This window comes from Pongo abelii, chromosome 2, assembly GCF_028885655.2.
Source record: "Pongo abelii isolate AG06213 chromosome 2, NHGRI_mPonAbe1-v2.0_pri, whole genome shotgun sequence".
Classification (NCBI taxonomy): domain Eukaryota; kingdom Metazoa; phylum Chordata; class Mammalia; order Primates; family Hominidae; genus Pongo; species Pongo abelii.
The window spans coordinates 158,630,932-158,656,438 of record NC_085928.1 but is presented as its reverse complement, the minus strand read 5'-3'; the positions used below and the strand labels follow the sequence as shown (position 1 = coordinate 158,656,438).

At 35.4% G+C, this 25,507-nt stretch overlaps 1 protein-coding gene across 8 annotated transcripts in view; it reads left to right on the top strand.

Moving 5' to 3' along the window:
* The window catches only part of HLTF (helicase like transcription factor), a 56,013-nt gene that overhangs the window by 12,428 nt on the left and 18,078 nt on the right, over positions 1-25,507 (top strand). For 4 of the 8 annotated variants that reach the window (XM_002814159.5, XM_009239403.4, XM_009239401.4 and 1 more), the window contains exons 5-16: positions 769-866; positions 2,435-2,509; positions 2,650-2,841; positions 5,767-5,862; positions 9,212-9,287; positions 10,559-10,652; positions 13,215-13,294; positions 13,386-13,430; positions 14,294-14,383; positions 18,402-18,499; positions 23,410-23,553; positions 24,789-24,927. In XM_002814159.5, the coding sequence (XP_002814205.2) occupies positions 769-866; positions 2,435-2,509; positions 2,650-2,841; positions 5,767-5,862; positions 9,212-9,287; positions 10,559-10,652; positions 13,215-13,294; positions 13,386-13,430; positions 14,294-14,383; positions 18,402-18,499; positions 23,410-23,553; positions 24,789-24,927 (1,227 nt within the window). The remainder of the gene's footprint in view (positions 1-768; positions 867-2,434; positions 2,510-2,649; positions 2,842-5,766; positions 5,863-9,211; positions 9,288-10,558; positions 10,653-13,214; positions 13,295-13,385; positions 13,431-14,293; positions 14,384-18,401; positions 18,500-23,409; positions 23,554-24,788; positions 24,928-25,507) is intronic. The other 4 variants (XM_054552821.2, XM_009239404.4, XM_063722268.1 and 1 more) reach the window with 1 other exon arrangement.

Below are 25,507 nucleotides of genomic sequence, written 5' to 3'. Positions count from 1 at the left end.
AGGAGTCTTTTTGAGGAAATCTCTGATTTTTCCTTTTGCCTCATTGAAATAGATTCACACATAAAAATATACACAGTTAGAATAGTAAGAGTGTGGGGATATTAAAAAAATTAAAGAAAAAGTATGTATACAATGAAGTCTCATATGTACCCTCCCCTAATTTTCCCTAATGGTAACATCTGGAAACTTTAAACATTCTTTTTGATAAATTTTAGGCAAAAATAATCTTCTGATATCGAATGAAAAGGATTGCTTGGCAAGAGTTTGTTCAAATAATGTGGAATTACTTTTTTTTTTAGTGATTTAGTATTTAGCTTTTAAAATACCTCTAAAATACAAGTTTTTTGATGCAGTTTGTGATACACATTTTATTTATTTATTTGTGTATATATTTTGAGACAGAGTCTTGCTCTGTCACCCAGGCTAGAGTACAGTGGCCACGATCAATGGCTGAGTGCAACCTTGACCTCCTGGGCTCCAGCAATCCTTCCACCTGAGCCTCCCGAGTAGCTGGGACTACAGGCACACACCATCACGCTCTGCTAATTTTTGTATTTTTTGTAGAGACAGAATTTCACCATGTTGTTCAGGCTAGTCTCAAACTTCTGGGCTCAGGCAAACCACCTGCCTTGGCCTCCCAAAGTGCTTGGGTTACAGGCGTGAGCCACGGCACCCAGCCCTGTTAATGCACATTTTAAAAGCTACTTAATAAAAGATAAAAACCTACTTTATTTGATGGCTTTATTCTTTTTATTTTGTAAATTATAGCTTTAGGATTCAATTTGGAAAGTGGTTGGGGCTCTGGAAGAGCTGGACCAAGCTATAGTATGCCAGTGCATGCTGCAGTACAGATGACAACTGAACAGGTGTGCTTCTCTTTTATTTTGTAATCTAAAAGTGAATTTTAAATGTTGCAGGTTTGTATTTAAAAGAACAGGATGAATATGTACGTGTGGGTATTTGTGGTCTTCAAATATATTAAGTTATAATGACAAATGTTATAGAATAAATAGAATATATATATATGTTAACATTTTATATAAAAAGTACTGATAAGGAATAAATCCATACATGAACATTTGTACCTAACATACAAAACACACACGTTCCTGTTTATGCATGGCATATTTTTGTATTTGAAATGTTTTAAATGTTCAAGTAGTAATTTTAAGAAAAAAATTGAAGCTGAGACTTAACTCCTTTCAATAATTTTGCTAAGGAATTAACTCCAAATTCTTCACATTGTCTTTGTCTAATTTATAATTTAGGGTGAGTTATGCTGAATTTCTTTGAAAAAAAGTATATAAAGTAAATTAATGCAGATCAATTTAAAAATAACATTAAAACTTTTTTGATGTTTGTATCTACCAGTATTAGTCCTTTTATCTACTAATTGTAGTTACCATATTTCCCCTGCTTATTGTTAGAATGACTTGAGCTTGTTTCTGGTAGATAAACCCCAGGTTACTTCTGATTTTTTAGACCTGGCCTGATTTCTTCTGAGCTGCTGCTGTGTTCATGTGTTAATTTTCAAAAATATCTGTATCACATATATGTCGATATCAAATTGGACTAACCTAGTTTAAATAGTCAATTAAATTAGCATAATAATAAAAGGATCCTATAGTGCATGGCAAGTTCCTTATTGCAGTAATAATAAATGGAATGTCATTGACCTGGTAGGACTGAGAAAATATTTTGAATACAACTGATAGCATCACAGAATTTTAATGGCAGAAGGAACCTTAGAGACAATCTAAATTTAGTTCATCCCTTTCATTTTATAGGAATAAGACATGGGGCCATAAAGGTCAAGTCTTGCTGAAACTTACATATAAGCTTATTTGTGATAAAACTGTGATTGAAACTCGGGACTTAAAACTCTTTTATATTCTTTTACCTCCTAACAACTAAAGCACCTGTCCATTGGCTCTTCAGTGAGTACTGTAATCCTAGAGTTGATTTATGTGCCTTTTTGGTGTTTGACTAGTTTGAGTTTTTTAAATTTGATTTAATTTCAATTTTTTAATTTTTTGGGACAGGGTCTCACTTTCTTGTCCAGGCTGGAGTGCAGTGGCATAATCATGGTTCACTGTATCCTCTACCTACTAGGCTGAAGTGATCCTCCCATCTCAGCATCCCTAGGAGCCAGAACTACAGGCATGCACCCCCATGCCTGGCTAATTTTTTAAAAATTTTTTTGTAGAGATGGGATCTCTCACTATGTTGTCCAGGCTGGTCTCAAACTCCTGAGCTCAGGTGATCCTCCCACCTTGGTCTCCCAAAGTGCTGAAATTATTGGCATGAGCCACCACTCCTGGCCCGTTTGACATTAACGTCAGTTAATTGACTAAATGATTTCAAATCTGACTTAAGTGCAAGTATTATTTTAATTAGTTTGTTTTACATTGTTTCTTGTTGCTGTTTATTGTAGCTTAAAACAGAATTTGACAAATTGTTTGAAGATTTAAAAGAAGATGATAAAACCCATGAAATGGAACCAGCTGAGGTATTGAACCAATATTTTTTATGTAAGACTACTCAGAATGTTTAAATATACTTATAATCTACTTTTTGTTTAATCACAGGATCTGCATGTGAAAAAAGGAATGGCTTAATGTATTTCTCTTTATGACTTTTTATTTATAGGCTATTGAAACACCACTGCTTCCACATCAAAAACAAGCTCTAGCTTGGATGGTGTCACGGGAAAACAGCAAAGAACTTCCACCATTCTGGGAACAGCGAAATGACTTATACTATAACACAATAACAAATTTTTCTGAGAAGGACCGACCAGAAAATGTCCATGGAGGAATTTTAGCTGATGATATGGGTTTGGTAATTATTTTTTTCTTTAGTTAATAAAATCTAATTTTGTGATTATGATTTTCTAGAAAGTAATTTTGAAGTAAAAAGAGATAGGAATATGTTGGTACCAGTTTGGGACTAGATTTTACTATCTTTGTAGAACACAGTTTTTTCTATAGTTTTTACTTAAAATAGTGGTATAAAGATGTGTTCCTCAGTTTTCTTTTCCTTTTTTTTTTTTTTTTTTGAGATGGAGTCTTGATCTGTCACCCAGGCTGGAGTGCAGTGACGCGATCTCGGCTCACTGCAGCCTCTGCCTGCCAGGTTCAAGCAGTTCTCCTGTCTCAGCCTCCCAAATAGCTGGGATTACAGGCATGTGCCACCATGCCCAGCTAATTTTTGTATTTTAATAGAGACAGGGTTTTACCACGTTGGCCAGGCTGGTTTTGAACTCCTGACTTCAAGTGATCTGCCCGCCTTGGCCTCTCAAAGTGCTGGGGTTACAGATGTGAGCCACCCTGCCTAGCCATGTTTCTCAGTTTTCTTTGCTCTTTGAAATTCAGGGTGACCTGTCTTTCATAGGTTTTCTTTTAAAAAGTAAAGACAAAACAATGTTATGTGAAATTGTATTCCATCACAAATATTGTGGTATGCAGAGTATTAAATAGATATTTATGGGTCCTTACACTAGCAGTTTTTATATTTTTCAGTCTCAGTAACCCTTTCTACTCATAAAAATTACTGATCTCAAAGAGCTTTTGTTTTGTGTGCTGTTAATCAGTATTTATAGTATTAGGCAGTGGTAGCTAAAGATACCAGTACGAACTCATTACTTGTTAACATAAATAGCATATTTTTAAAAGAAAAGTAACTATGCCAAAACATTAACAATTTTGTTGCGACAACTGGCATTGTTTTACATTCTTGCACATCTCTGTGTTTGGCCGAATAGATGGCAGCTGAATTCTCATCTGCTTCTTCATTCAGTCTGTTCTGTTAGGTTGTTTTGGTTGAAGTGTATGAAGAAAATTTGTCCTTACAATGGCATGTTGTTGTAAAGAGAGGAGTATTGTAATAGCTTTTTAGATAATTGCAGATTTCTTTGATATACTGCATCAAAATTCAATAAGTATTAGTTTATTAAAGGTTAATTGTTGTAATACGGAACTCTAAATCATATCAGTGAGCTTTTTATACCCTGTTTCATTAAAATCTATTTGTGTATCTTGCTCATTGAATGGATATTTTACCCGTGTATGATTTTATAACACCAGGCATTGCTCATTTAGAAAATGTTGGTTCATTGAGTTGGGCAGACCTACTAAATGTTGATGTATTTCATATGCCATATCCAAAACTTACATTCATTAATATTACCACTGATGTTATTAGAAGATCATTTACATTTTGGGAAGGCACTATGTTCATAGTGTCACACACAACTTTTCCAACATTCTAATTTTCTATTGAAAACTCACATTTTATCATTGACAAGCTCAGTTGTTTCCTTTGTAGATGACAGCCTCACTTTGTTCATTTTCAAGAAAATATCTTTCAGACACTCAGTCGTGATTGATAGTTGTCATTCAAGTAAAAATGGTGTCGCATGAAAAAAGTGACTAGTTGAGCTTATAATTCCCATCTTGAGTGATTTTTCTCTAGCTAACACTCATAGTTTGATATGCAACAGAAGTAGTTCATATGTAGTTTCCCTTTCACTACACAGAATATTAAAAATATTTGTACGGAAGTAATGAGATTTAATAAAATTAATGTGTACTGCTTCATCAAGAACATTCTTCCTTTTTTTTTTTTTTCTTGAGATGGAGTTTCACACTTGTTGCCCAGGCCGGAGTGTAATGGTTCAATCTTGGCTCACTGCACCCTGCGCCTCGCAGGTTCAAGTGATTTTCCTTCCTCAGCCTCCCAAGTAGCTGGGATTATGGGCATGCGTCACCACACCTAGCTAGTTTTTTGTATTTAGTAGAGACGGGGTTTCACCGTGTTGGTCAGGCTGGTCTTAAACTCCTGACCTCAGGTGATCCACCCGCTTCGGTCTCCCAAAGTGCTGAGATTACAGGCCTGAGCCACTGCGCCCAGCCAAGAACATTCTTAAGGAAAACTTTTTTTTTTAACTGTATGTGGCAGTTAAGAATATGATGACTAGTACTAATATACCTTAGTGCCAACTGCTTTGTTTTATGCTGAGGCACTTTTTTGACCATTGTTATTTGGGCTTTTTGTAGGATTAGTGCAGATGTTAACAGAGTAAGGTCTGTCTTAGTAGTATTATAAAAACAGTTTTGACTTCACGTTTTCGTGAAGGGCTCCTGGGAAACCCTCCCCATCCCCAGTGGCCTGTGGACCACACTTTGAAAACTGCTGTTATTTACACTGCTTTAAAATTGCCAGAGATTCACTAATGTATTGCCAACTGTGAATTAAGTTGCAGTAAATATTGAAAAATTACATGCTTCCACTAAAGAAAAATGCATAAGAAATATATCTTTTATGCTTTATGGAGAAGTTATGACTTTTAAGCTTGGTATTATCTTTAAGTCAAATTTTAATAAAATGATTATATGCATACTGGAATTACTAATCACTTTAGCTCCAAACTTCATGGCAAATGAGTAGTTATAAATAGTTGCGTGATAAAAATCAAGAGTTCAGGATTAAATGTAGAATTGTAGAATAGCAGTCATTCAATAAAATGACACTTCTCAGAGATACTTGTAGTATTTTATAGTGTAAATCACTTAATAATTCCCTAATAATGCAGTGGGGGAAAGCATTTTCTAACTAAATGAAATACTCATTTTTCATTAACATGTATATACAGTACACTTTTGTGACCTTGAATGATATTCGATTACTTGATTTTAAAATGAGAATGTTTTTCTGGTGAACTGGGTTTCATAATCTGACCATTTATCTTTTTAAAACATTTTTAAGGGTAAAACTCTTACAGCCATTGCAGTAATCCTTACCAACTTCCATGATGGCAGACCTCTTCCTATTGAAAGAGTTAAAAAGAATCTACTGAAGAAGGTAAAGTAGTAGTAAGTGCGCTTTATGTGAAACCTCCAGTTTATTGTGAAATCTTTAAATTTCATCATTAAAAAAACTACCAAGAAATTGTGTTTTCAGAAGTGTGATGAATGACCTCTCTGTCTCTTATGTGTTGCTGATAAGAATGAAAGTTCGTGTCACATTCTTTTTATGTTTTCAGACAAGGTGTGGCTCTGTTGCCCAGGCTGGAGTGCAGTGGCGCAATCTCAGCTCACTGTAACCTCTGCCTCCCGGGCTCAAGTCATGGGATTTCGCCATGTTGTCCAGGCTGGTCTCGAACTCATGAGCTCAAGCGATCTACCTGCCTCAGCCTCCCAAAGTGCTGGGGTTATAGGTGTGAGCCACCAGCAGGTATCACATTCTTGAGAACAATTGATAATTTGTATCAAGAGTCTTAAAATTGTTTATAATCTTTGAACAATTTTGCCAGTCAATAATGCCAATTCTAAGAAACTATCTGAAAGGAGTTACCAGAAATTCATTTTTTCCAAAGAAAGTACAGGTTTTTTTTTTTTTTCCCTCAACATTGTTTTAAAGGCTGGGCGCATAGTGACTGGCACCTGTAGTTCCACCTACTTGGGAGGCTGAAGCAGGAGGATCGCTAGAGCCCAGGAGTTCGAGCCTATGGTCAGCTATGATTGCACTATTGCACTCCACCCTCAGTGACATTGTGAGACCCTGTCTCTAAAACAAACAAAAATAAAATAAAGGTGGACAATTTGAAACATCTTTTGACAAGGGAACAGTTAAACCATATAGCCATAAAACTTACTATTATGTAACCATTAAGTATTATTTTTGATGAATAATCACTTTCATGATTCTTTTTAGTTAAAAAATGACAGATACAAATCTTTGTGTGGAGTTTGGTTCCTCACTTTGTAAATAATATATTCATGTGTGTTTTAAGTCCATTTACATACACTATCTGTACCAAAATGTTAATAATAACTTATATCCTAGTGATGAGAATAAGGGTGACTCTTCTTGAAACTTTGTGTGTGTGTATATATATACATATATATGTATATAATATAAACATACATTTATATTTGGTCTCTAAGAATTAAAAATTAGTGAGAAAAATAAGTGTTATTAGAGAGGAACAGTTAACTTCTTTTCTTACCTGAAAATTCAAGTAACTTAAATAGAAGGAAATAGCAAAAAGATGTATGCAATATACTTTTCTGAACTCTTCTGAATTACCATTCTTCCCAGTTTTTAGTTTTCACAGAAGGCAGTACATCAGTTTCCTGTCAGTGCTATTGAGATTTTATTTTATTAATGTCTGCACTTAGTTTTACTTCCTACTTTCTACTTTTATTGAGAGTTAAACCTGTTAAAGTCTCATTCAGTTCCTCACCCTGAGCAACCTAATGTTTTATGTCTTGTTCTTCCTACATTTGGTTATTGAAACTGAAATTTTAGGTTACCAGATTTGATAGAAACACATAAGACTACTTAATCAGCTTTAGTCTCAATTATTAATTGAGAAATTATCAGTTAACAATAAGGATTTCTCTTATTTTTCCCCAAGATAAGTTATATATTTAAAGTGTGCTTTATAGTAGGAAGGTTTTAGGATATTTGGGTTGCTACATTAATTGAAATGGCAGCTGAAGATGTGATTTCCAGCCAGGGATTTATTAAAAAAAAAAAAAATTGTCACTCTTTCAAGTATGTTTAGATATTCCAAACATAAGTAGACTGAAATATTGATTTAAATTCCCCTAGATTCTAACATACTATTATTTCATCCAGCTTGGACTTGATAAAAAGTTTATCTTTGAACTTTATAGAGAAAAAGTTTTCTGAGCAAAATATTTTAATATAAAGAATAATGCAAAGCTGGGCATAGTGACTCATGCCTGTAATCCCAGCACTTTGGGAGGCTGAGGCGGGCAGATCACCTGAGGTTAGGAGTTCGAGACCAGTCTGACCAACATGGTGAAGCCCTGTCTCTACTGAAAATACAAAATTAGCTGGGCATGGTGGCGCATGCCTGTAATCTCAGTTACTCGGGAGGCTGAGGCAGGAGAATCACTTGAACACAGGAGGTGGAGGTTGCAATGAGCCGAGATTGTGCCGTTGCACTCCAGCCTGGGCAACAAGAGTGAAACTCTGTCTCAGAAAAAAAAAAAAGAAGAAGATGAGTGCAAAGGACATCCTTTATGTTTGAATAAACATTTAGTTTTTTTGCATACTGTTTAATATAAATGGTTATAGTAATTATTGAAGACTTGACAGAACGTTTGATGAAAAGCATTTTTACCATCTCTTTCTTGGAGCTAATGCTTAGACATTAACCTGTCTAAAGTAACTCTTCTAGTTACGTATCTCTAAAAATATTGTATTTTGGATTTTTAATTAATTTTATTTTATTTTTTGAGACAGAGGGAGTGCAGTGGCGTGATCTTGGCTTACTGCAACCTCCACCTCCTCAGTTCAAGCAATTCTCCTGCCTCAGCCTCCCAAGTAGCTGGGATTACAGGTGCCCGCCACCATGCCTGGCTAATCTGTGTCTATTTAGTAGAGACAGTGTTTTGCCATGTTGGCCAGGCTAGTCTCGAGCTCCTGATCTTAGGTGATACGCCCGCCTCGGTCTCCCAAAGTGCTGGCATGAGCCACTGCGCCCGGCAGATTTTTAATTTTTTTTGATTGGTACCTTTAAAGAGGATGGACCTTTTCAACCACATTTTTAGTAAGACTTAACTCTAAGGGGAGGATTTTTTAAGTGCTTACAATTCAACTTTTATAAAATTGTTTTCAATTCATGTACATTGGTGTCTTTGGAAACAAAGGTACATTGGAAAAGAAAAAGAAAATGGGCTGGCAGGAAAATACCCCATGGAGTAAGAGGAGAGGACACTCTGGGACCTGTACTATTATATATTAGAGCTATTTGCCCTGCAAATTCTAGAGAAAAAGAGGATGACAATGGCAGCCTCATTAAAGATCTGAACATGGAACATTGGTTTGAAAAGTTTGAAGTCTGAGAATTCTTAATTATAAAGTAAATCCCAGTTCTTGAATTTTTCTCACAATAATGTGTCATTTATAATTGAGATTTGCTTTCGGTATTCCTTTTGAAAAGGTGAAGACCAAGTAGTTTTATTTTTTTTTTTTTTGAGATAACCCGTGAAAAAATTTTAAATCAATTTGTGTATTTTCCTCTCCACTTATTCACCCTCCCCTTCAGTTGCTCCAGAATTGGGTAGCAATTTAGGTCGTTTTTATTATGCAAAGTAAAGCAGTATAAAACAGGATGCATTTAAAGTTATTTAAAACTGATAGCAGTACTGTTTAAGAAATATGCCTATTTACCCAGGAATGTAATGTTAACGATGACTCTATGAAACTTGGAGGAAAGAATACCAGTGAAAAGGCAGATGGACTAAGCAAAGGTAAATGTTAATTTTGAAATGATCCAATATTTGATCTGGTAAACTTTAATTTGAATATGACCCAATATTTGATTTGCGTTTTTTCAGCCTAATATTGTAATTCTAGTTTTGGCTTTGCACTGTACAAAAATTTAGGATCTCTTTTTTAAAAGGTCTTCCCTGAGTACTGTGGTAGGAAAGGTTTCATCAAGGAGATGATTGAATTGGGTAATATACCATTTAGAGAACTGGGGAAGAGCATTTTGGGTTGTGAAAAAAAATCTCATGAAAGGGTACTTTAAAAAGAGCATGTTTTATTCTGGGACCTCAGTGAATTTTATTGTATTTAAAATGTGATATGCATGGATAACAGCAGATAATGCTAGAAAGCTAGCTTTAGAGCCAAATTCTGAAGTCATAGGAGAAATGGAAAGAGATACGTGGATTTTACAGTTAAATGACCTTCATAAAGCTAATTTCTAAAGACAGATTAGAGCAGATTGAAAATATTTTAAGAGTAGTAGGTGAAAAATTGTGAGTAACAATTGGTGCTATTACTTAAGTTTGGGATAGGAAAGAAATAGAAAGGTGGCTGAGTTAGGGTAAGATGAGGTTTTTTTTTGTTTTTGATTTTGTTCTGTGGTCTAACTCATTTACTTAGATGAGTTAGGTAGATGAGTTAGCAGTAGAAGGAAAGAAGTAAGGTTGAGGGAAAGTATAGATAAATGAGTGGATTAAAAGATAGGAAAATTGAGATTTTTACAGAAGATACCATCTCATCATCTTTGTAAAGTGAAATAGGTCATCTTGGAATAAAAGGAGTTATAATCTAGGCAAAGGGGTCAATGTAGTATGGATCATTTTGGTATGGATCATGCTGATAAATGGGTAGGGGAGCTGAACAGTGTTTAGTAAAAAGAGTTACCAAGTGACACAAGGTGACATCTGAGATTTGAACGTGTAAATTTATAACAGCACCTATTTGTGGTTCTGTTGATTTTTTTTCCAATAGCTCTTAGCTGCCTTGGTACAGCAAGACATTCAGCCAGTGTGGGGATTGGCTGGATGAGTACAAAGAAAAGACTGAGTCATAAAAATTTGAGGGTACTTTCTAATTAGAAATGAGGAAATACTAGATTAGGAAAAAAGTAGAGAAAATAGAGTAATGAAAGGAATGAAGATGTTAAGAAAACTGAAAATCAGTAATTAGAAAACCAAGGTTTTAAGAGGGATAATACTAGTTTCTAAGACACCTTACTAATACTTTATATTTGCATTTTTCTTTGAAATAGAAGCATCTAGATGTAGTGAACAACCCACTATTTCAGATATCAAGGAGAAGAGTAAGTTTCGCATGTCAGAATTGTCTAGCTCCCGCCCCAAAAGGTAAACTATTATGGTTTGATTATGACATATGTTTATTTAGACTCTGTTTTCTTATGTGTAAGAGAGATAGAGGCTGGGCACGGTGGCTCACACCTGTAATCCCAGCACTTTGGGAGGCCTAGGTGGGCGGATCATGAGGTCAGGAGATGGAGACCATCCTGGCTAACACGGTGAAACCCCGTCTCTACTAAAAATAGACAAAAATTAGCCAGGCGTGGTGGCGGGTGCCTGTAGTCCCAGTTACTCAGGAGGCTGAGGCAGAGGAATGGCGTGAACCCGGGAGGCAGAGCTTGCAGTGAGTTAAGATCGCGCCACTGCACTCCAGCCTGGGTGACAGAGCGAGACTCCGTCTCAAAAAAAAAGAAAAAGAGAGAGATAGAGATGACCATGACCCTTAAATTTGTTAAGTAGTTCTTTCAAATACATTCTTTTATTTGAAACTGCCAAGATCACTATGACTTAGGCAGATAGGGTATTCTCATTTTACAGATGAAGAAGAATGATACTGACCTATAAAAGAAATGAATTGGTAAATTTTAATAATCACTCATCTTTCTACTACTTTTTTTCTATTTTATCAAGGAACTAAGATCTAGATCTTGGAATTTTTGCTTTTTTTGAGATTTTAGAAGTTTTCTTTATGGATTTAAGGGGATGAAAACTGAAGAATATTTTATTAGATAACTTGACAAAAGCATTCTTGATCGTTTCAGTTCTTCACATGTAGTGGAAATAAGACATGATAAAGTTATTTGTGGACAATATTATATTAACATAGACTAGAGGGAGAATTTGAATAAAAGATGTAATTCCCCTCTGATCTTGTCTTGAATCTGTTAACTTTATAAACTTCATTTATCCTCTGAAGTAGGTCTAAAAACTGGGCTTTTGTTGTATTGTCTACCATCAGTATCTACACAAGTCATCGCAAATTTGTCTCTGCTAGCTATTTCATCAACAAAGGTTTTGAAACTGTGGCTATGTTAATTGTTCTGTCATTAATAGCTGTCTGAACTAAGCACAAAGCCAGCACTCATCAGTATTGTCTGAATCTAATTGCTTCAGATTTAGATAAATGACAAATGTTACAACTTTGAACTTACCATAAACCTGGGTAACACAACACTGCTAATTGGACAAGATCAGATTAAAGGACATAGAAATGATAATGGTGAGGACATGAGAAAAACTTAACAGCCGACACACATGTTATAGCTAATACAGTTATGTTATTGTGTAACAGGCACTCTTTTAGGGGCTTTTGCATGTAGTAACATTTTATTCTATGAGGATTATATTTTTATTTATATTTTTCTTATGAGGAAACAGGCATTGAAGAATATTAGGTAATTTACTTAAAATCACATAACAAATTACTGGTGGAATGAGGATTTGAAGCTTAGGCAGTCTGACTTCAGAATTTATTGCTCTTAGGCACTTAATCACTGTTAAACTTTCTACACAAAATTTATGAAATTTTCTATTGTGAAAGAATTACATTTTTGCCTTTTGGCTGCTTATTTCATTGTATTAGAAGTATTTTCTTTGATAAGAGCCAATTCTTTTTTCTTTTCTTTCTTTTTTTTTTTGAGACAGAGTTTTGCTCTTGTCGCCCAGGCTGGAGTGCAATGGCTTGATCTCGGCTCACTGCAACCTTTGCCTCCCGGGTTCAAGCAATTCTCCTGCCTCAGCCTCCTGAGCAGCTAGAACTACAGGCATGCACCACCACACCTGGCTAGTTTTTGTATTTTTAGTAGAAACGGGGTTTCACCATGTTAGCCAGACTGGCCTCAAACTCCTGACCTCAGGTGATCTGCCCACCTCTGCCTCCCAAAGTGCTGGGATTACAGACATGAGCCACTGTGCCTGGCCAAGAGCCAATTCTTTTTTGTTCCAGTTTTATATACTTTAATTGAACTACCAAATATTAAACCTTGTATTGAAATTTTTAATTTTTTAGAATGACTTAGTTTTTCAAATTTATTTTATTTTATTTTATTTTATTTTTTTGAGACGGAGTCTCGCTCTGTCAGCTGGGCTGGTGTGCAGTGGTGCAATCTCCACTCACTGGAAACTCCGCCTCCTGGGTTCACGTCATTCTCCTGCCTCAGCCTCCCGAGTAGCTGGGACTACAGGCACCCGCCACCACACCCGGCTATCAAATTTATTTTAATAATAGTGAAATTCGCTGGGTGTGGTGGCATGCACCTGTAGCCCTAGGTACTCCCGAGGCTAAGGCAGGGTGCTCACTTGAGCCCAGGAGTATGAGGTTGCAGTGACTTCTGATTGTGTCACTGTACTCCATCCTGGGCAAAAGAGTGAGACCCTGTCTCAAAAAACAATAACAGTGGTTCTCCATTTTGTATAGTAAATGCATCTATCTGGTTATGAAAGCAGAATGCTTTTAGCAGATCTGACTTTCATTTGTCAAAATCTTTAAAAAATTTTTCAAAAAATAAATGAGTGGGACAAAAGTTTTTTATTGTATTTATTAAACATGTTTGTATATCTTATTTTGCTTTGGGTTGGTCCAAAAATTTCTTTATGTATACTTAATTTTAGAAGAAAAACTGCTGTCCAGTATATAGAAAGCAGTGATTCAGAGGAAATTGAAACAAGTGAATTGCCGCAGAAAATGAAAGGTAACGTGTAATAGATTTGATTTGATAATGTGTCCTATATTCTAATGTCCTGTTTTGCCCATTTTTATCTTTATTTTTGTTTTATTTTTAGGCAAACTGAAAAATGTACAGTGTGAAACTAAAGGCAGGGTGAAAGGTATGTGTATACTATATACCCATAATCTAGACTTCAAGATTATTAAAGTACAAGTCCATTGATTTGTATCTCGCTAGGTTGGAATGTTTTAGTAATAGCTCTTAAACTTGTCTGATGTTTACATTTGAACTCTTCATGGAGCTAACCATGGGTTTTAAATTAATTTTGTAAAGGAGGAAAAGTGAATAAATAGTTGCAAATTAAAATCTAAGGGATAATAATATTTAAACTATACTTAAAACAATTTTCTACTACCTATAAAATGACTTCAATAAAACCTATGTGTGTAGTATGAATAGTAATTACAAAATTAGGTTGAGAATGTCTTCCTGGCAATACTATTATTGTTTACATTATTATACAGATGTGAAAATAATCAATATTTTTTCTTTTTCTTTAAAACATGCTTTATTTTCCGGTAATTCACATCATACTATATTTCTCATTCGTTGAGAAATTGTATTGCATTTGGAAAATAACTGATCATCTTGACTGATCTGAAAATTTGGCAGCCTTATCATTAGGAATCAAACTGTTTGTTTCCTTGAAAAATTCTCCTTCCACCTGAGAGCTGAATCACTTTGCATATGACTGCTCCTACTTTCATTTCTTCTCCTCAAGTCTTACCATGAATGACTATATCGTTTCTCTGAGTTGAAAAGATGCTTAGTGTCAGAGGTAGTAATTTTAACTTAATAATAAAATAACCAAATAATAAAATAACCAAATATTTTAACTTAATAATATAAGCTGTTACAATAGAGTGTGAAAATGGTATTCTATTTCTTACCCTTAGAAAGTACCTGTACTCTAGCACAGGAGATAATTTGAAAAAAATTTAAGATTCTTTGTTGTTTTATCAGCAGGATCTTCTAAGGTTATAGAAGATGCGGCATTTGCATGTGCATTAACTTCATCTGTTCCTACAACAAAAAAGAAAATGTTGAAAAAGGGTCAGTAAATATCCTGATTTTCTAGTTTTTGTTTTTTTTTCTGTTTTTGAATGAAAAAATTTAAAATTTTAAGTTATAAAACCATATTACAAGAAGTTTAGAAAATAGAGACTATTTTTTAAAGTATATAACCCATTAAAAGAACAAAGCTACATCATAATTTGTTTTCCTTTTGGTGCATTTTCCTACTGTATTTGTTTTAGTTAGGGCCAAAATGCGATGGGGGGCCCTTACTCCTCTGAATAGCAGAGATATTTCTTCTAGTGACGGCACAAAGCAATTTGTGGCTGCTTTAAAGCTTAATTTAATTTGGGTTAATTTAAGTTAAAGGTTTAATTTTTGGTATTAGAATTTGCTTTTCATTTTAAAATGTTAGTGATCTTTGTTATGATTTTATATTTTGTAATTCATAGGAAAACAACACTGCTTAAGAGACTAAATATTTGAGATGGGAAGAGATTGAACTAAGGTTGAGGAGATCTGGGACAAATTATATCTCTGCCCCCTTGGTCTCCATTATTTTACATGTTGGGTATATAGCAGGCTATCTGTTTTCATATAGCATATAATGTAATGATGAGAGAAACATACAATAAGCAAGTCAACATAATTTTAAATAATTAGAAGTAATGTGAAGAAAAAGGAGGATAATGAAGTACAGATTGACTTGAAGGGGCTTGTTTATGAAGCTAACATAGGCTCATGAGAAAGAGCCGACTCTTGGTCCAAGAATCAGATAATTAGGAATAGAAAATATTGGCAGGTTGGGTGGATTATTCTTTACCCTAATTTTAGAAATTTAAAGAAATGTGGAAATTTCGGTTGAGATAGAATTAAATTACACATTAGAAACCGCTTTCAGTTGCAGATGCATAGCTGTGATACAAGAGAGAAAATTTTAAAAGTCACAGCTGTGTGTCATTTTGGTTTTAACCAAACTAAGTATATCTTTGAAAAAGAAGCAGAATAGAAACAAAACTCTATGAATGGAGACAGAAGCCATAATCCTGATCATCCTTGTGGTAGATAGTGATCTCTTTAGTAAGACACAAAAGGTCATAAGGAAAAGATTGATTAAATGCCACTACGTTTTAAATTTCCCTGCATCAAAAGGTGCCATAAACAAAGTAAAAAATGATAAAGCTGGAGAAGATAATGTGTATTAAGTGTAACTGACAAAGGATTCAATTCTAGACTATGTAAGAACTTTCCAAACAATTGGAAAAAGACCATCCAATAGGAGAATAGTCAAAGGATGTACATGTGGAGTCCATAGAAAGAAAACCCAAATAACCAGTTAACACTGGAAAAAATATGCTGATTCAGAATTACTGGGGAGATGCAAATTAAAGGAATAGTGGCGGCAGGCATGGTGGCACATGCCTGAAATTGCAGCACTTTGGGAGGCTGAGACCCATGAGTTCAAGATCAGGGTGGGCAACATGGCAAAATCCTGTTTCTACAAAAAAAATACACAAAATTAGCCAGGCATGGTAGCACATGCCTGTAGTCCCAGCTACTTGAGCCTGGGAGGTCAAGGCTGCAGTGAGCCATAATAGTGCCACTGCATTCCAGCCTGGGTGACAGAGCGAGACTGTGTCTCAAAAACGTAAAACAAAGGAATAGGGGGATGCTCTTACCCATCATATTTTCAGACATTAAAAAATCTCACAATGCCAAGTATTGACAAAGTTGTGCAGCAATAGGAATTCGTGCATTGTTGATGGGAGTGCCAATTACCAAGGAGAGCAACTGGACAAAAATATAATGAAGCTGAATATAGACCATCTGTAACTCTGTAAATATAAATGAGGAGACATGAAAAAATGGTTCTCATTGCAGCATTATTTTAATGAAATATTAGAAATAATGTACATGTTGTCCAGTAGGGGAATGGTAAATAAATTGTAATCTACTTATGCAGTATAATGCTATGCATTGGTTAAAATGAATACACTAGAGCTACAAATACTAATAAGTATAAATCCCAAACACAGTTGTTCTTTATCTGCAGTTTCACGTTCTACAGTTTCAGTTCTAAAATATTATATACAATAAGATATTTTGAGAGACAGAGAACGACCACATTCACATAAGTTTTATTACAGTACAGTCATCCCTCAGTATATGTCAGGGATTTGGTTCCAGGGCCCCCTGTGTATACCAAAATGTGTGCATACTCAAGTCCCACAGTCTGCCCTGCAGGACGAGTATATATGAAAAGTTGGCCTTCCATATACATGAGTTTTGCAATCAGCAAATACTGTTTTTTTGTTTGTTTTTTTTTGAGATGGAGTCTCACTCTGTCGCCCAGGCTAGAGTGCAGTGGTGTGATCGCGGCTCACTGCAACCTCCACCTCCTGGGTTCAAGCAATTCTCCTGCCTCAGCCTCCCAAGTAGCTGAGACTACAGGCGCCTGCCACCATGCCCGGCTAATTTTTTGTATTTTTAATAGAGATGGGTTTCACCGTGTTAGCCAGGATGGTCTTGATCTCCTGACCTCATGATCCACCCGCCTCAGTCTCCCAAAGTGCTGGGATTACAGGCATGAGCCACCGTGCCTGGCCCATACTGTATTTTTAATCCACGTTTGGTTAACAAAAATTTGCATGTAAGTGCATCACATAGTTCAAACATATTGTTTAAGGGTCAACTGTATATTGTTATAATTGTTCTATTTTATTCTTTGTTGTTACGAATCTCTTACTGCACCTACTTTATAAATTAAACTTTATTGTAGGTATATGTAGGGAAAAAACATTATATATAGGGTTTGGTACTATTTATGGTTTTAAGCATCTATTGAGGGTCTTGGAACATACCCCCAGTGGATAAGGAGGGACTACTGTAGATAGCACTGAGAGAAAAAAGCAAGTTGTGAATGATAACGTAGATACAGTATGATACTTTGCTCACCTTCCAGTTTAATTTTGAAATTAGTGTGAAAATACAATTTTTTAAAAACTCAGAAATTTGCATTTTAAGTTTACTGGACGGTACTCACTCCATTGGTAAGGGATACCAGCTCTAGAATTTATTTCAAGAATTTGTAAAAACACTTTATTTTCACTATTTTTAAACATGCTACACAGAAAAGTATTAAGAATTTTTGTTGTAATATATTAGTTACTTATTACTGTGTAACAAATTGTCCTAAAACTTCGCCATTTAAAATCAGACATTTATTATCTCACACATTTTGACAGGGCTGGGAATCGGAGTGGCTTAGCTGGATGGTTTAATGGCTTATGGTCTCTCACGAGGCTTATGGTCTCTCACGAGGTTGCAGTCAAACTCTTCTTCAGGGGCTGCCGTCATCTGAACATTCGACTTAGGGAGGATCCATTTCCAAGTTCACTCACATAGTTGTCAGCAAACCTCATTACTTGCTGGCTAACTGTAGTCTTCAGATCCTCACTACGTGCATCCTTCCATAAGCTGCCTGAGTGGCCTCACAGCGTGGCAGCTGGCTCCACCAGAGTGAAAGATTGGAGAGAGAGAATGAGTATGAGAGTGAGCTTGCACACCCAATACGGAAGCTTCTTTTGGAACCTATCTCAGAAGTGACATACTATCTTCTCTGCTATATTCTGTTGGTCACACAGACCAGTCCTGGTGGAGTATGGGAGGAGATTACACAAGATTGTGAATATCAAGAAGTAGAGATCATTGAGGGCCATCTTGGCTGGCTACCAAATTAAATATAACACAAATTCAGAAAACTGCATAAAACAAATGTTCGTCTTAATGAATGACTATGACTATCAGAAAATATTAGAGACTTTCTCGTTGTGACCTACTCTCTGTCATAGTCCTTTGGTTCTTCTCATAATCACTATGTGGATTTTTAGTTTTTTTAAGTGACAAGGTAAAATTTATTCCCTGTTAGAAGTCCATCTGCTTCATTTTAATTGTTCCTAATTTATCTTTTCACGGAGGCACATTATTGCCATCTCCTTATTGACATATATATTTCAGAAAAACAGCTAAAGGTTCTATCAGTGGTTCATTTTTTTAGGAGCTTGTGCAGTGGAGGGGTCAAAGAAAACTGATGTTGAGGAGAGACCAAGAACAACACTGATCATCTGTCCACTTTCTGTGTTAAGCAACTGGATTGTAAGTCTTTATTAAGCCCTTTAAAAATGTAACATAATTTATATTTTATCTACAAGGTAAAAAGTATTCTGTTAAAGAGTCATTCATTGGGGGAAATATACTTGGTCATCAGTTCGTATCTAAGTTCAAATAATCATCAGGTCAATTGGATTATGTTTGCTGAATTGAAGAAATTTTTCTTTGAAGATGTATAGTAGAGAAGGTAAAGGAACATAATCAATTGCTAACATAAGATTTGGTTTGTATTTCTGCCTTTGCTATTTTTGTCCCCCAAAGTGGGAAAGATGTATAGTTTGACTCCTCTACATTTACAGATTGACTGTTGGAACTGTCTTTTCTAAGAGCTCTACCAACAATAACTTACTTTTATAACAATAACAACAGTTAGTGAACTCCTATTTATTTGGTTTGTCCTTAACCTCTTTTTAAGGATTTTTCTCATTTAATTCTCATAACTGTTACCCTGATTTTCCAGGTGCCCACATTGAAACACAGAGAGGTTAAGTTGCCTAAGGTCATCCAGCTAATAAATGATGGATCTTGGATATAGTCTCCAACATTTTGAATCTAGAGCCTGTCCTTTTAAGACGACCCACCGGAAATTTTTTTTTCCAGATTGCTTTTCTGTTCTGAAACATTGACATTGGAATGGAACCTCTTGATTAATTGTTTATTTGCAGCCTGGATATGTTTTCTTCCTAGTTTGAGCTTCAAACTTCTTGTTATAATGAAATAATGACTTTCTTGGAATCCCTGTGAATATAAGGACCACTCACCGTTCTTACCACTTCCAAGTTATCTGTTTATCTGTCATCGCCATTCTTCTTATCTCAGAGGAGGAAGAGATCCTACTCTTTTTAAGACCAGTATTTAGCCTCTACATTGGATTCTCTCTTTTCCCACATTGCTCATCTGTTCTTTTTTCCCTTGTTTATTTAGTCTCTTCCCACTGGCTTTTTTCTGATACATACTCAGGTTTTTTCGTTTTAAAATACATTCTCTTGATATGCATCTTTAAATTGCTACTCTTCTGCTTTCCTTCACTGTCATACTCTTGGGGGTTAATTTCTACTTTGTGCTTTTACTTACTAATTCCTTAATTCATTGTAATCTGGCTTCTACCATTAGTTCTCTAAATGGCATTGGAAAAGACTACTTGTGATAGTCTAATTGTCAGATTTAGTGGCCTCTTCTTGGCTTTATATAGTCTTTTTTTCCATGACATGAATTATCTTTTTTTATATAAGTTTTTGGTTTATTTATTTTTTTTTAAATTACACCTTGTCCTGATAAGTGTATCATTTTTCCTCTTAGGACCAGAAGAATGAATGTTAATGGTCTGTTGCTATTTTTTTATTCCAACGAAACTGTTCTTTCTTTAATTTGTTGTTTGTTATGGGAAGGATAGTACATGGGTACTTGAATGGCAGTTTCGGGATGAGGTTTAGAGTATTAATGGAGGTATAAACTATCTAACTGATTATTTGAGGGCTTGGGGTATAGAGATGTATTTTTAAAATGGGTAAGCAGTATTTAATTATAATTTTATATTTAGGAAAGTTCAGGTAATGTAAAGTTCAGAAAGGAAAGTGTGGCAAAATCTTGCCAAGTGAGATCATGCACACTCTGTGAATTTAAAGGAATGAGAGGTGGTTTGGCATTTAGGGATTCATGGTTGTGTTAGTCCATTCTTGCATTGCTATAAAGAAATAACTGAGGCTGGATAATTCAAGAGGTTTAATTGGCTCATGATACTGCAGGCTTTACAGGAAGTATCGTGCTGGCATCTGCTTCTGGTGAGGCCTCAGGAAGCTTATACTCTTGGCAGAAGGTGATGGGAACCCAGCATCACATTGCCAGAGTGGGAGTAAGAGAGAGAGTGGAGAGGTGCCACAAACTTAGAAACAACCAGATCTCGTGTGAACTTAGAGTGAGAACTCACTCATCACCAAGGGGATAGCACTCAGCCACTCAGGAAGGATCCACCGCTATGAGCCATACACCTCCCACCTCCAGGCCCCACATCCAACTCTGGAGATTACATTTCAACATGAGATTTGGAGGAGACGAACATCCAAGCGATTTCAATGATCAAGAATTAAAATTTCACAATCTCAACAAGATACTGTCTTCCTGGCTCTCAAGTAAAGGATCTAGCATTCTACAGAGCAGGCTAGAACTGACTTATATTCCCGTTTTTGTCTTCAAATAATCCAGGTAAAGGACTAGAAACTGGGTACCCAATCTTACTTGTACCACATATTTGTTCTGGATATTTAGACAAGTAATCTCATGAAATAACACCTCTTTCATTTTCTATTGAGAGGATGATACATACATTCATAAACAGTAGAGCCTAACACTGTCTAGAAATGGAGTAACTATAGTTCTCTCCCTTTGTTCTCCAGAAAAGCTGATTTTCTTCTGTTCCAAGTGTAATCCCTTTACAAATATGCAGTGTCCCATTTCAAGGCCACCCATTGATTCAGTTTTCTCATATTGGATTCTTTGTCATGCTGGATTCTAATTTCCTTTTCTTCTTTACCAAATTTCTTTAAGAAATTCTTTGCATTTTCAGCTTTACTTTTTCATGTTTTATTCTCTCTGCATTTTTGCCTTTATTATTTCATGTTTAATAGTTTCTTCAGTCCTTGGTAGTCTGGTTTTTGCTTCCACTCACTGCAGAAACTCCCTTTGCAGAGCTCTTCAGACTTCAATATTGCCATGTCCAATGAGCTCCCCTTTTCCTCTGCCTTGAATATGTTACTCATTTATTACTCTTTTTGTTACATCTTATTTTGTGAGCTATCTCTAAACCTTCTTGTAAAGAACGGGAATGAAGATAGATGACAAATTAAAAGTCCACCTTGTTTTTTTTTTCTTGAAACTTTCATATTCTTTGGATCCCAGGCCTTTACCCTCTATATTTGTTGTCCTAACTTTTTCTCTGTCTTTGTTCTGGTTCCTATTAAATCTGTCTTTTCTGTATTTCCATACAACATGTAATTTTTTAAAAAGAGTATTTTTAAAAATTTTAATGAGATCTCCATTTACTCATCAAGATTCAAAAATTACCAAAAGTCTGACACATGTGCTTTCCTTTTTTTCTTTGCTGGATTGATTTTTTTTTTTTTTTTTTACAGAGTCTTGCTCTGTCGCCCAGGCTGGAGTGCAATGGCGCGATCTCAGCTCACTGCAACCTCCACTTCACAGGTTCAAGTGATCCTGCTGCCTCAGCCTCTTGAGTAGCTGGGATTACAGGCACATGCCCCCATGCCCGGCTAATTTTTGTTTTTTTAGTAGAGATGGGGTTTCACCATGTTGATCAGGCTGGTCTCGAACTCCTGACCTCGTTCTGCCCGCCTCGGCCTCCCAGTATTGGAATTAACAGGTGTGAGCCACTGCGCCCGGCCTTTTTTAAAGAAAGAATCTCATTCCATCACCCAGGCTGGAGTGCAGTGGCACAGTCTCACCTCACTGCAACCTCTGTCTCCTGGGTTCAAGTGATTCTCATGCCTTAGCCTCCCAAGTAGCTGGAATTATAGGTGCGCATCACCATCACCACCATGCCCAGCTAATTTTTGTATTTTTAGTAGAGGCAGGGTTTCACCATGTTGGCCAGGCTGGTCTTGAACTCTTGACCTCAAGTGATCCACCCACCTTGGCTTCCCAAAGTGCCGGAATTACAGGCATGAGCCATTGCACCTGGCCTGGAATATTTTTAATTATACCCCAGACATCATGTATTTTCTCCCAATAGAAACAAGTCTTCTCCTTACATACTGGTATTCTGTAGACTCTGTCCCTAACGTTTGCTCACTGTACATGCTCTCTTTAGGAAATTTCATTCATTCTTACAGCTGTAAATACTGTCTGTTGTTAACTTTAAAATTCATATCTACACCTCTCACTTTTATCTACAGGTAATTATTTACATTTTCCTGGTATACTTCTTCAGTCAGGTATTCTATAGTGACCAAAAATGATAAAGGTCTAAAATATTCATCTCTTTCTTACTTGGATGCCCACTTTTCCCTTCTTTTTTTTTTTTTTTTTAACTTCCTTATATTTTTATCACACAATTCTAGGTAGTCATTGAAGTATCAGAGTATCTTAGTCTTATTATTATTCATATTTCATATTTAATTAGTCCCCAAGTCCCATCAGTCTTGTCTTAGTTTCTGTTTTTCACGCCTGTCCTTTCCACCCTGTTCCTACTTCTACCATGCTGGTTCAGGGTTTCATCATCTCTCTCCTCATAGCTTCCCAGCTGTGTCTCCCTGGTATCTTCTCTTTTCAGCTTAATCAGACTATTTTTTTCTGCTGAAAATCTTCTAGGTCTGGTTTTTTTCATGATTAAAAAAAATAATAAGTTTTTAAAACTGATCATGTCCTCAAGAAAGTCACAGATGATTATTTGTTCTTCATTTTTAGTTGCATCACTATTGTAGTTGATACCTGGCAAATGGTAGGCCAATAATAAATGAGTGAAAGAAAGTGGCTACAGTGCTTGAATCTCTGCCCACATCCTTGGAAATATTGGTTGTTGTTCTTTTACTGTTTAATTTTTATATTATTAAGTCTGCTAACTAATGCAGCATTAAAGGGCCTTCTAATTAAAATATTTTTATAAAACTCATTATTGTTTTCAATAACTTTGGTTTTTCCTCCTAAAAATGAAGCAGTTGCTGATTGGTAGAGCCAAGTAAATTTTAAATAATTTATTATTACTGTGTATGTGTCGTTTTTCTTATTGTTATTATTTTGGTCTAGACTGCAGGAAACTTGATTTCATACAATTTTAGTAGTTGGATTTGTCACACTACTGCCAGGGCAGTTACTTTTTTATACATCTATTAAGTCTGACACTAATCTGCTCATTGTTAAAAATATTCCTAATTTTTCTTTAGGACCAGTTTGGACAACATATAAAATCAGATGTACACTTGAATTTTTATGTTTATTATGGTCCTGATCGTATTAGAGAACCAGCCTTACTTTCAAAACAGGATATTGTTTTGACTACGTATAATATTTTAACTCATGACTATGGAGTAAGTATTGTTGATACTTAAGAGATCTTTTAAAGATTGAATGTAAGAAATATGCCACAGGTTTCTAGAGTGTTCCAAAATTCAGGCTTTATACTTTTTTTTTCTTTTTAAATACTTAATGATATATAGAAAAATAAATGGTTTTTTTTTTTTGACTTTTTGCATGAAAGGGTTGCATCTTATTTAGATGCCAATTTAGGAATATTTTTCTTTTCTCTTCTCCTCCCCTCCCCCTCCCTCTCGATGGAGTTTTGTTCTTGTTGCCCAGGCTGGAATATAATGGTGTGATCTCAGCTCACTGCAACCTCTGCCTCCTGGTTTCAGATGATTCTCCTGCCTCAGCCTTCCAAGTAGCTGGGATTACAGGCATGCGTCACCACACTCAGCTAATTTTTGTTATTTAGTAGAGATGAGGTTTCACCATCTTGTTCAGGCTGGTCTTGAACTCCTGACCTCAGGTGATCCACCCACCTTGGCCTCCCAAAGTGCTGGGATTACAGGCGTGTGCCACCACACCCAGACAGGAATATTTTTCATTTAGAACATTTTAAGTTTAGATTTTAAGTTTGGATTGTAATTATATAAAGCAATTTGTAAATGAATTTTATTTTCTTTTTTAATATTCTGGAAAATTATTTTCTATCACAATGATTTGATTAATATCTCAATTTGAAGGTATGCTTTTTTTGTAGTTACAGTTCATACGTTTTCCAGTTAGTCTAATTGTTTTTTACCTTTATAATTCCAATTGTTCAAAAGTTAAAACTTTTTGAAAAATACCTTGCTATCAAAATTTCAGTCTTCTAGTAAAAATATTACCTTTTATATAAAAGAAAGTAATGTTGAATTCAAGTAATTCTTAAAACTGCCATTTTCTATATCATTGCTATGTTTTAATCTGAGGTAGAACAGTTCAGTGTATTGACCAGTGACTCAACAGAGAGCTAGACTGCTTGGGTTTGAATGCTAGTTCTGCCACTTACTACCTGTGGTGCTTTGGGTAACATACTTACTTAGCAGTTTGTGCTTCAGTTTTCTCATCTGTAAAATTAGGTGTGCTAATAAGTACTTATTTTATAAACTTGTGAGTATTCAATAATTAATGTAGTGCTTAAAGCAGTACCTAGCACATAGTAAATTTGATATTAAATAATGATAGCAACTAGTTAGCAAATCATATTAAGTACTATTTTACTTTCCTGTGTTTTTTAATTCATATAAAACATTTATTTCAGACTAAAGGAGATAGTCCATTACATAGCATAAGGTGGCTAAGAGTGATCCTGGATGAAGGACATGCCATACGAAATCCAAATGCTCAGCAGACAAAAGCTGTACTTGACTTAGAATCAGAAAGAAGATGGGTTTTGACAGGTAATCATAGCGTTAAACTTATTAAAACCTTAAATCTCTAAAATATATCATTATGTAAGTTAGTAAAGTAACTTTGTAAACTTCAAGTGGGTGTAAAGGCTGTCCCAAAATTAATCATGTAAATAATTTAATCAAATGTTTTGAGTTGTTCTTCATAATTGCCTGTGATATAACAACATTTGACTTACTGATAATTTATGGAACAGTCACTAGACTTATTCTTGAACTTTGGAAATGGAGTAGACACTCTAGTCATCCAGTCATAATCTTGATTTCTGTTTCCCATCCTCAAACCTGTTTGCCATTCACAATACCTTTACTAGAAGGTAAGGAAAAGAATGTAAACTTAAACTAGTTGCTTTTTCCTTCTACTAGTGCTGCTGCTTTAAAAACTAAATAAGCAGATGTACTTGATAAGGAGAAAGTTGAATTTTCCAGTCTTTTTCCTGGCTAGTGTGGCATGTGAGAGCTAAAAATTAGAGCAAAACTGTATCTTGAGACATGTATATTTTTAATAAATGATTATAGTCAACACTTGATAGTTTAATTTAATTGATAATGATGGGCCTGGTACAGAGTG